Raw genomic sequence first — 12,416 nt, forward strand, 5'->3', positions numbered from 1 at the left:
GGCTTCAGGGGTGCTAGGTTCGCTCATGTCATTAGGTTCTGTATAACATGATCATTTTGGAAAAGTTAGTTCATGTTTTTGAATTAAAGAGGGTAGATATCCTAATGACTTCGTTGAACTGTTATATTATTGCAATCGTCAACGTGGACAACCAGAGAGCACAACACGACCAGCGAAACTTCATGCTGCAGACAAAATAAATAGCTATACCGCATAAAAGGAATAGCAACATCAATCACAAGTTAGTCTGATATTCTGATCTGCTACTATAAAAGAGCCGAAAAGGGGGGGTCTAATTTGTTACACAATACAAACATAAGCATCTGCAATGTCACGCAAACAAAATTACAATCACAAGCTGCACGATAAGTCAGGTGTTTTTCTCCACAAATTTATGCTAGAAACACAGGCTGCGACTGACACCCGCAACCTGAGACGACTCTGGACAAGTCTCACTCGCTTAATCAGCAGTATGTACAGGTAAGTCTCTCTACTCTGCTGATTTGCTTTGCTTGTCGACACGCTTGCTGTCTGGTGATTCTCCTGTCCAAATATGTTCAGCACTGGACGGGGGGCTGCTCAAGAAGCAGCCTTGGCAACATCTTTGCTGGATCGGTTGTACTTCATGTGGCTCTTCACAAGCTGGCCAGCGGCCAGAGCAGCGAGGAGGGAGAGCTCGCCGGCGAGTACGCTGCCGGCTACAATGGTGGCCAAAAGTTTAGCGTTTGCGCCGGGTGACTCATGATTGGAACCTTTCACACCAAGCAGGTTCAGACAGGCAGACTGTGAGGCAAGACAAGTGCCACCCCCAATTGTGCCAACCTGAAGAAACAAAAACTGAATAATTTAACATGGACAACTTAGTGTGAGACCGTACTAATGAAGGATTGCAGTGCCATCATGATCTTACTGATTATGAAGCATGACGCAAAAAAAACGAATGGTTGTGTGATTGGAGAACTTTTAAAGAAGTGGGGGAAGTAAAATGGATAAACAATATCAATTTCTAGCCCTCATATCTGAATGAAGAAATAGATAATGGGCAAGGCATCTTGGCTAAAGAATTGATCATTTCAATGACGATTGGTGATGACAGACTGCTACAATCTACCTAGAGTAGGAACTTGATTCCAGTTACCATGAACTGAAAGGAAAAAAGGATCACCTCGATGGATGGCATGGTCACAGAGATGTGGAGATCATTTCCTTCATTCACTGCCTCCAACATGGTGATGCACTGTGAGCTTTCAACATTTTGCGCGGGATCCTGGCCAGTTGCGATGAATAGAGCAGTTACGATATTGCTTGCATGGGCATTGAAACCTCCAAGAGCTCCAGCTACAGCTGATCCAGCTAGATTCTTGACAATGTTAAGCTCGACAAGTTTTTCCACGGTGGTCTTTAGAACACTCTGTACAACACTTCCTTTAATTGTAGCCTCACAAACAACAGATTTCCCGCGTCCTTCTATCCAATTTACAGCAGTAGGCTTCTTGTCTGAACAGTAATTACCTGATATACCCAAAGTTAATTCATTTTGCAAATGCCGGGCAGAGAACAATGGTGATAATAGGCACTATTCATCCTGAGCTAGTCCACTGTAAAATATATCGTAAATAAGACTACAATAAGTTTGCTCCAAGACAAAAGAAAGTTAGCAAGTTCATTGTTTTCCTTTCATCACAGCAAGCTTCAATTGTACACTCAAGGTATTTAAGCTAACAGGAAATGAGTACATAGAAAAAAATCAAGTCCACCTAATAACATATACTATTCGAACAATTTTCTCATGTTACAGCTTAACCAGACGGGGATAAAATATATGGCTTGAATGCATTGATCAAATAATTCTTTCAGTGTGTCATGCCTGTTGCCCAGCATTCTACTAGAATTCCAGAACAACAATGTTTTAGTTATCTGCTAAAAGGATGTATTGGTTTGCAAACAAAGAATGTAAAATTAGCTGCAGTTTGACATAAAAGAAGAAAGAGTTGAAACCAGAAATGCTGATGACATCCATGTCGGGGAAGTTGTTCAGCAGATATCCCAAGACATTCTCGACACCTTTGGACACCATATTCATCCCCATAGCATCACCAGTACTGCAGGTAAACCTCATGTAAAGGTTTCTTCCAGCTAGTGCACACTGAATACCTTGAAGCCTACCAAATCTGCTTGATCTGTGGATACAGAACATTTTGAACAACTTGGTTGTTAAACTTCTATAAAAGTTTATCATTACATTACATGTATTATTAATTCAGCTAAAAAATGAGGTCAATGAAACATACAGAATATTGGAGGATTTATAGTATACATATGCTTGATTCATAATTAATTGATATGTAATATGATAACAAGCTTCAGTACTGATGACACAAATCACACAAGGAGTAAAAGACGTTTGCAAAAATGCAACTAGTGTTCAAACATTTGCACCAAAGGAGCAAACACTGTATAAGAACCAAAGAGCCATCTGTTTGGTACAAATAACATCCTATGTCTCTAACCTGTCAATGACTTGACAGATAAAAACAAAAGGATCAAAATGGGGGAAAGCTTAGATATTGTCATAGGGGTTACATAGTAGTGAACTAATGTATTTTAGAAATCAAAGTAAATGTAGAATTAGGAAAATATACAATGCACCTTTTATCTGAAATGAGAGAACTCAAATGCTAAAACACAAGCTAATAAAGAGGCCATTTGTCAAACTTATTAGTACCAATTCTGAAGTTCGCATGGATGCTCACAAATGCAACAATTGGTAAGCAATTATCGAAGCTAACATCTGACGATGGCAACAAATATTTCCATGATTTCTGAAGACTTTGAAATGACAGAAACTAATAACATAAAGACCGCCCTATGAAACGGTGTGAACTAACAATACCCTAATTCTGAATACTAAATGACAACATTAAAAACTTCTACACGTGGACCGGCAGTTATCTAGAGGTTAAGTAATACTATGCTGAATATTCTACACAAACCGTAAACTTGCAGAACATGTGTAATGTGCATCCTGAAAGAGGATACACATGCACCAGATAAACGTTCAAAGGGAACTAGATGACATCTATTGCGCAGGCTCCGAAATTTTGAAGCGCAAAACGACACTTTGTTGCCGTTCCCTGAAGTTTTAGGAAACCATAGCGACAATTTGGGGTCAATAATACGGCAGAAAGGATATAAACTGGCATTTGTCACGTTTAGCTAGAACCAAAAGGATGAATCAGGAAATATAATGCTAGTGATGCCTCAATAGGCCGGTAAAGCTGTTTTAAGTGTGCATGTCCAATAATCCCATCATCAACCAAATGAGATGATCGATTATTTTACACACCACAAATCGACAAGACATATTCATCCTGAACCTCTGAAAGAGGATCACGTGCACTCGCTAAAGGTTCAAGTGCACAATCCGACACCTTGTTGCTGTTCCCCGAGGTTTGAGGGAACGCAAAGCGACAAATTGGGGTCAATACTGCAGAAAAGGTATAAACTGACATTTATTGCGGTTAGCCAGTACCAAAATGATGAGTAAGGCAATATAATGCTACTGTTGCCTCAATAGGCTGGTTAGACCGTTATAGTTGCCTTAAAAAGTGTATGTGCATAAACCCATCATCAACCAAATGAGATTGTCAAATATTCTACACACCACAAATCGATAGGACATATGCATCCGGCACCTCTGAAGGAGGAATACACATGCCCCGGCCAAAGGTTCAAAGTGCACAAAATGACATCAAATTCACATGCTCTGAAGTTTCAAAGCGCAAACAGACACTGTTGCCGTTTGCCGAGGTTTTCGGAAACGTAAAGCGACAGTTTGGGATCAATACTGCAGAAAAGGTATAAACTGGCATTTGTCGCAGTTAGCTAGTACCAAAAGGATGGATTGGGCAATATTGCCGCTCTAGTTGTCTTAACAAGTGCATGTGAAATAAGCCCATCATGAACCATATGAGATGATTGATTATTCTACACACCATAAATTGACAGAACATATGCATCCTGAACCTCTGAAGGAGGATACAGGTGCAGCCGCTAAAGGTTCAAAGTGCACAAGATGACATCAATTTCATGCTCTGAAGTTTGAGAAGCGCACAACGATACTTTTTGCCCGTTCCTCAAGGTTTGAGGAAACGCAAAGCGACAATTCAGAGTCAATACTGTAGAAAAGGTATAATTTGGCATTTATCACAGTTAGCTAGTACCAATCGGATGAATAAGCCAATATATGAAATGCTAATGATGCTACCTCAATAGGCCGGTAAAGCCGTTATAGTTGCCTTAACAAGTGCATTTGCAGTAAGCCCTTCATCAACAAAATGAGATGATTGATATTCTACACACCATAAATCGACAGAAAATATGCATCCTGATTCTCTGAAAGAGGAAACACGTGCATTCGCTAAACGTTACGTTCAAAGTGCACAGGATGACATCAATTTCACATGCTCTGAAATTTGAGAGGCGCAAACCGACACTTTATTGCGGTTTCCCGAGGTTTGAAGAAACACAACGCGACAATTTGGGGCCAAGACTGTCGAAAAGGTATAAACTGGTATTTATCACAGATAGGTACTACTAAAAGGATGGATGGAGGATACATGTGCACTCGCTAAATGTTCAAAGTGCACAGAATGACATCAATTTCACATGCTCTGAAGTTTGAGAAACGCAAACCCACACTTTGTTGCTGTTCCCCAAGGTTTGAGGAAACGCAAAACGACAATTCAGGGTCGATACTGTCGAAAAGGTATAATCTAGCATTTGTCGGAGATAGCTAATACCAAAAGGATGGATCAAGGATACACGTGCACTCGCTAAACATTCAAAGTGCACAGGATGACACCAATTTCACATGTTCAGAAGTTTGAGGGGCGCAAACCGACACTTTGTTGTCGTTCCCCAAGGTTTGAGAAAACGCAAAGCGACAATTCAGGGTTGATGCTGTCGAAAAGGTATAAAGCAGATAGCTACTACAAAAAGGATGGATCAAGGATACGCGAGCACTCGCTAAACGTTCAAAGTGCAAAGGATGACATCAATTTCACATGCTCAGAAGTTTATAGGCGCAAGCCGACACTTCGTTGCCGTTCCCCAAGGTTTGAGGAAACGCAAAGCGACAACTCAGGGTCGATATTGTCGAAAAGGTATAAACTGGCATTTATCGCAGACACCTACTACCAAAAGGATGGATCAAGGATACACGTGCACTCGCTAAACGTTCAAAGTGGAGAGGATGACATCAATTTCACATGCTCTGACGTTTAGTGGCGCAAGCCGACACTTTGTTGCCATTCCCCAAGGTTTGAGGAAAGGCAAAGCGACAACTCAGGGTCGATACTGTTGAAAAGGTATAAACTGGCATGTATCGCAGATAGCTACTACCAAAAGGATGGATCAAGGATACACGTGCACTCGCTAAACGTTCAAAGTGGAGAGGATGACATCAATTTCACATGCTCTGAAGCATGAGAGGTGCAAACCGACACTTTGTTGTCGTTCCCGTGAGGGAACGCAAAGCGACAGTTCAGGGTCGATACTGTGGAAAAGGTATAAACTGGTACTTATCGCAGATAGCTACGTGCACTCGCTAAACGTTCAAAGTGCAAAGGATGACACCAAGTTGACATGCTCAGAAGTTTGAGAGGCGCAAACCGACACTTCGTTGCCGTCCCCCAAGGTTTGAGGAAACGCAAAGCGACAATTGCATTTATCGCAGATAGGTACTACGAAAAGGATGGATCAAGGATAGACGTGCACTCGCTAAACGTTCAAAGTGCACAGGATGACATCAATTTGACATGCTCAGAAGTTTGAGAGGCGCAAACCGACACTTTATTTCTGTTCCCCAAGGTTTGAGGAAACGCAAAGCGACAATTCAGGGTCGATACTGTCGAAAAGGTATAAACTGGCATTTATAGCAGATAGCCACTACCAAAAGGATGGATCAAGGATGCACGTGCACTCGCTAAGCGTTGAAAGTGGAGAGGATGACATCAATTTCACATGCTCTGAAGTTTGAGAGGCGCAAACCAACACTGTGTTGCCGTTCCCCAAGGTTTGAGGAAACGCAAAGCGACAATTCAGGGTCAATAATGTCGAAAAGATATAATTACTAAAAGGATGGATCAAGGATACACGTGCACTCGCTAAACGTTCAAAGTGCAGAGGATGACATCAATTTGACATGCTCTGACGTTTGAGAGGCGCAAACCAACACTGTGTTGCCATTTCCCAAGATTTGAGGAAACGCAAAGCGACAATTCAAGATCGACACCGTCGAAAAGGTATAAACTGGCATTTATAGCAGATAGCCACTACCAAAAGGATGGATCAAGGATGCACGTGCACTCGCTAAGCGTTCAAAGTGGAGAGGATGACATCAATTTGACATGCTCTGAAGTTTGAGAGGCGCAAACCGACACTGTGTTGCCGTTTTCCAAGGTTTGAGGAAACGCAAAGCGACAATTCAGGATCGACACCGTCGAAAAGGTATAAACTGGCATTTATCGCAGATAGCTACTACCAAAAGGGTGGATCAGGCGATACCTAGCCGATAAAGCCGTTATAGTTGCCCTAACAAGTGCATGTGCAATAAGGCAATAATAATGCATTGTGGCCTCTACCCCATCATCATCAACTGTATGAGAAAGGGACCTGCTTTGCTGTGCAATCACCTGAACTTTTTTAAAAAACATGCAGTTCTACCTACGTCTAGCTATGAGCACCACACACCATACTGATCGAGAACATGACATGGCAAGCAAAGAATGCATTTTTTTATGAGCAGTCACAGAATACTGATAAATCAAAGACCGAGAGTGAGAGACCTACTTATTGAACTCGGCAGCCAGCGCCTGAAAATTGGGGGGCGCCTCGACGAACATCTTGAGCTCGGCCGCCCGCTTGGCGCTGGGCATCTTGATGACGGGCGCGCGGGACATGGCGTCCCTGAGCAGCACGCTGTCGGCGCCCCCGGACGCGGCGATGGCCCTGCACCCGCGGTTGACGCTGGCGACGAGGCAGCCCTCGGTGGTGGCCATGGGGACGTGGTAGTGGCGGCCGTCCAGGAGCAGCGGGCCGGCGACCCCGACGGGCAGCTGCACGAACCCGACGGGCATCTCGCAGCATTGGCCCAGGATGGCCTGGTAGTCCATCCCGTCGAACGGGAGCCCCTCGACGCCCCGCCCCGTGATCCGGCGCAGCGCCTCCCGCCGCAGCCTGGCGGCGCGGCGGCAGTCCTTGAGCTGCGCCTCGAGACGGTGCGACGGGAGCGCGCCGGACACCACGGCGGCCACGATCTCCTCGTCCCCGTCGTCCGGGCGGTCGGGCTTTGAATTCGGGGTGACGGGCGGCGTCTCCGGCGGCGAGCTGGCGGGCGGCGCCTGGGAGTGCGCGAGGGGGATGGCGATGAGGCTGAGGAGGTAGAGGACGGAGCCGAGCTGGAAGACGACGGTGGCGAACTCGCGGCCGCCGGGGGGGAAGCTGAGGTGGCGGTCCCGGTGGCTGCAGAGGCGGAGGAGGTCGCAGGAGGAGAGCAGGAGCGAGGCCATGGCGAGGCCGTTGGTGATCCGCGTCGGGAGGGGCGCGGTGAGGGCCCGGCGCGCCGCCGCGATGCGGCCGGCGATCCGGCGCGCGACCATGTCTGTGTAGCCGGAGCCGGGTCGCTCGCCGCGCGCGGGGGGTCGGGCGAGCGAGCGAGCGAGCCGGAGGCGGAGGCGGAGCACCTGTGTGACTGCCTGCAATGTGTGCCGTCTGTGTTGCCTGCCGCTGTGTGTTGGTTCGGGAGTCGGGAAGCGCGTGTGCCGTGTGCGGGGGAAGAGATGGTCGGTTGGCGGATGGACGGCCGGCGAGGGGATCGGACGGCTGGGAGTGGACGGCGGGGATCTTGGTGTGCACGGAAGACGCAAGTGCGGAGGTGGAGGTCCCTCAGATGTTCGGCGTGACACGGACCACGGTGCCCTCGCGGCCGACGTATGCTCTTCTTCCCTTTCTTTTCTTGCAAGAAGACGACCAGGACCAGCACGTTTGGTCGTATCTCCATTCCCGTGGAGGACAGACGAACCAAATACAACTACTACCCCACGGTATCCTCGGTATCCTCGTCACCAAATACATATCTTGGTTATCTTGATAACATGGAATCTTATGGAATACGTTACTTGTATTCATAAACATAATAATATAAAATTGGCACGTGTACAATCAATAGAAACACATGGTTATACTGCCACAACTACCAAGCACACACATCCTTCACCGTCGACATAGAAGAATAGCATCAGCACCTGATCCATTCTTTGACGCTGAAGAAATCTCTAGCCATAATGCGCTAACGAGCCGTGATAGTCACCAATCTCGTAGGACTGGATCTAACCGGACAAAGAACATCGGCCGAAGAAGCCCCCCAAGCCTCTTCACACCGGATCAAAGGCCAGCGCCATCCCGTTCTTCAAATGGCCTAATCCCCCACCTTCTTCTGCAAACACGCAACAGTTAAATCCGCCACACTCTAAGAATAGCCCATCTCTGTCTACACTGCTTACAAAAGAGCAAACACTTCCTTATTCCACCAAATTTTGCGTACGTAGCTTAACCAACACAGTCAAATCATTTACTTTAACGATATCAAACGGTCTAAATCACTTTGATTGTTTGCGATCTAATCAAACGGTTCTAATATAATGTTCAGCCGAGCGGACTCCCGCCAAATCTTGCTCCGCGTCTCCTTCAGCACACCTTGATTTAGCGGGTCAATCACCAACGAATCAATGCTGCAATTCCTCTCCCCATTCCATGTTTGTTGTCCCCGTCCTCGCTTGCATGCTCCTTCTTTGATCCACGCTCGCATTGTTGGCATTCCTGATCCACTTATCTACTTTCCCCTCATGATGCCGCTCCAATGGAGGTTGTTGCCCCTTCTGCGACGCTATTGGTAGGCCGCGGCTTTCCTATGCCAAGCCCCCAGACGCCACTGTGCATGCGACTCCGCCGCCTCTTCCTCATGTGGATCCTCACTGGACGCTACTGTAGCTGCATGGGTTGTTGCCTCTTTATGCGCCTCAGCTCCTCTACACTACTTACAAAAGAGCAAACATGAACTTTATTACGTCCACCAAACTTTGCGTACACGGCTTAACCAGCACCGTAAGATCTTTTCCCTTAAATGATATCAACAGTCCAAATCACCCTGATTATCTATGATCTAATCAAATGGTTCTGATGCAATGTTCAGCAAAGCGGACTCCTGCCAAATCTTGCTCTGTGCCCCCTCCGCATGCCCTGATTTAACGGATCAATTACCACCGAATCAGTGCCCCATTTCCTCTCCCCATTCCCCTTTTGTCGTCCTCGTCCCCGCTTGCACGCTCCTTCTTTGCAATCCTCCCTCGCATTGCCGGTATCCCTCGATCCACTTCTCTACTTGCCCCCCATGATCCGCCTCCACTAGACACTACCGCGGCTTCCCCATGCGAAGCCCCCGGACACCATGGCACCTACGACTTCGCCGCCCCTTCCTCGCATGGGTCCTCACTAGACGCCACCATAGTTGCATGGGTTGTTGCCTCTTTATGCGTTTCAGCTCCTCGTCTGCCACAACGACGTCGTCCGTCCTGGCCCGCTATTGAAGTCACTGGCGATGTTGATGCATTGGAGCTTGCACGTCGCTGCTTCATGAAGGCGGGTCTATCGCTTTTGACTCCAGGCAACCGCTCGAGGGGCCACTAGCCACCAAGGACGTATTCACACCCTTTTCCCAAACGCTCAAAGAGTTGTTTTCTATGATGGAGTTCAATCTCACGGTGATGTGCTATGATTTTGATCATGTGTTTTAATTGAATGGTCTATCCTATTTCTCATGGCCCTTTTTCGTGCATTCAGTATTGTAGTGTTTCATGTAGGTTAATAGATCCACTCATAGCTTGATACAATCTTCAGGTGGAGCGTGCTTGTTCTTGAATCACCATCTGGTTCTTGGTTCGTTATGTGAATATAGAAACCACTTGAGAATGATTCTAATTTGTATTGTACGTGATTGTTAAAAGGGATATCAAGAATTATCAAAAAAAAATTGTATTGTACTTGTAGAGTGACAGGCCGTTACTGACGTTGGCATTGAAACTGGTTTTTTCTTCTGCTAGACTGCTACTGGATTTGTACCGAATCTACAATGTAGTTGATGTTCTTTCTTCCTAGTTTCTTATAGTCTTTATATATGTTAGCATTTATATTCTATAGTATGTCGACGTGTACAAACAGTTTGCAAACTATTGTTAAATGTATGTTTGGTTGGTTAGGTCAAAAGAGAATGTGCAAGGAGTAACTAATGAAGAGCCTGAAGTTCAGGTGTTGTCATGGTGTTGGTTGTATTGATGTTGTTAGGGCTAGAATGTTGTGGCGGGACTCTTTTTTCTTAGTTTTTTTTTTCTTTTTTGGTTGTGTGCATCCGTATTGCCATTAGAGCGGTACGTTGTTGCAGAGGCTGGATGTAATTGGTATCTTCTAATATTAATATATTCCCTTTATCAGAACTAATGAAATATATCCAATCGAGTTTTGTGGTCGCGGTATTTTACCATAACAACATGAACACAAAAAGCAAAGGAGTTTCTGTTCCATGGATTAATTATAGACTTCCATATATTCTACTAAACTGATTATTAAAATTACTACCTTCAAGATGATCCACAGACCGCAATGGAAGTGCCAGACTCTCATGCCTATTCTAATTAATCAACCAACAACTGCAAATTATCTAGCATTTCACATTCAGATATGGAAATTAAATCCAAAAAATACCATTCTTCCTTTACTATTATCACGCGCTCAACAAATTATTCTTAATAACCATATCTAATATAGTTGTAGTTTGTTCTAATATATGATGCAACGGCTTTGAAGTTGACTCCTTAGGTCTCCACTCATAGAGCTAGGTATCTGGTCTTCAACCAGATATTGATGTGTGATCAACAGGAAACTTAATAAGATCCTTAACTATGGTATATGCTTTGACACAAAGAGCTATGGATGTACCAGCTCTGTTGCACTAAACTATCTTCTAGGGATTATGTTAAAAAAGACTTCTAGGGATGACCTGAACAGTTGAACCTCACTGTTATTTTCACTGCAATTGTCGTAATATCTAAGCAATGGTGTAAATATTTGTTTCAAAAATGAAATATTTGTCCGAGAAGGCATTTCAGTGATAACTATGGTATATGATTTGTTGCTATTCTTTTTTTTAGCAATTATAATCTTTTCTTCTTGCTCGCGACTTGGTTCTTCCTTGTCTTTATCACCTAACATTTCAGTTTTTTAATCATTTGGCTCTTCTTCCTCTTCGTCTTCGCTTTCTTGTCCCTCGTGTTCTTGTTCTCTTTTTTTCACAATCACTTCTAACTCAACATCATGTTGTGGATCAATCAAGTTGTCTTCTTCCTGAAACATTTCTTGGGCATCCTTTTGCTTTTGCGCTTGTTCTTCCTCGAACCAGTCCGTGCACTATAGCACCCATATAGTAACAACGTTGCTAAGAACAGTTCTTCTTAAACCCTTTTGTTTAAAAATAAGGGCCCAAGTCTTAGCTATTTGGTCCAATTGAGTATTAACCATACTTGAATGCATTTTCAAATGTTCAATAACTCGACATATATCATCTATTTCTGCATTTAGTTCATAAAGAATTTTCTCTTGGAAACTGATACAATCATGAATCTCGTTGCCATTTTTCTTATTCATACTTATATTGTTGCAAAGCTAAATGGATTCTATATTTCTATTCATATTCACTAGCAAGCTCTACGTAAAGTTCTGAATCTCAGTGACAAGAATAATGTGGTTCTTCAAGCAATCTTTTGCCCCCTTCACATTTTTGTCGGCTAGCACGTGTATCCCTCTCTCTTGTTGTTTTTCTTCGGGAAGATAGTATTGATCTTTCATTAAGAGATATAACTTCTATTAAAAAATTCCTTGATTTGGTGAAAGGAACATAAAAATTCTCATTCACTTCCATCAAGTAGATGATTGGAATCACCATTCAAACCATTATAAACTGTGTGATAAATAAAAAACTCGGAAAGAACATGATTAGGGGAAGATTTAATAAGATCCTAAAATCTCCAATAATGTTGGGAAAACTTTCCCCAGTCTTCTGAGTAAAACCTGCTATGTCTTTTCTGGCCTACATCATTTTCCCTTAAGAAGTAAATTTCTGCAAAAAGAAAAGTGACACACTTTTCCCAATTGGTGGTTATATATCGATGTGGCAATCATTGTAACCAGGCAAGAACCTTGCGCTTCAATGAACAATGAAATTTTTTCAACAAAAAAATCCAACTATAATCCATTTTGTTTAAAAGTCCTACAAAGAAAATAAAATATTGATAAATGTAATCTAG

At 44.0% G+C, this 12,416-nt stretch overlaps 1 protein-coding gene and 1 non-coding gene across 2 annotated transcripts; one reads left to right on the forward strand and one right to left on the reverse strand.

Moving 5' to 3' along the window:
- Positions 1–278: 278 nt before the first annotated feature.
- Positions 279–7,661, reverse strand: LOC124688160 (3-hydroxy-3-methylglutaryl-coenzyme A reductase 1-like). The gene is made up of 4 exons (XM_047221876.1): positions 6,853–7,661; positions 1,999–2,180; positions 1,166–1,512; positions 279–822 (listed from the first exon to the last, which is right to left on the reverse strand). The coding sequence occupies exons 1-4, from the start codon at positions 7,659–7,661 to the stop codon at positions 580–582; spliced, it is 1,581 nt and encodes a 526-aa protein (XP_047077832.1). The 3' UTR covers positions 279–579.
- Positions 7,662–12,095: 4,434 nt separating this feature from the next.
- Positions 12,096–12,201, forward strand: LOC124693711. The gene has a single exon (XR_007000171.1). It is a non-coding gene; the product is annotated as a small nucleolar RNA R71 (small nucleolar RNA).
- Positions 12,202–12,416: the final 215 nt, after the last annotated feature.

The sequence above is a fragment of the Lolium rigidum genome, chromosome 2, assembly GCF_022539505.1.
Source record: "Lolium rigidum isolate FL_2022 chromosome 2, APGP_CSIRO_Lrig_0.1, whole genome shotgun sequence".
NCBI lineage: Eukaryota > Viridiplantae > Streptophyta > Magnoliopsida > Poales > Poaceae > Lolium > Lolium rigidum.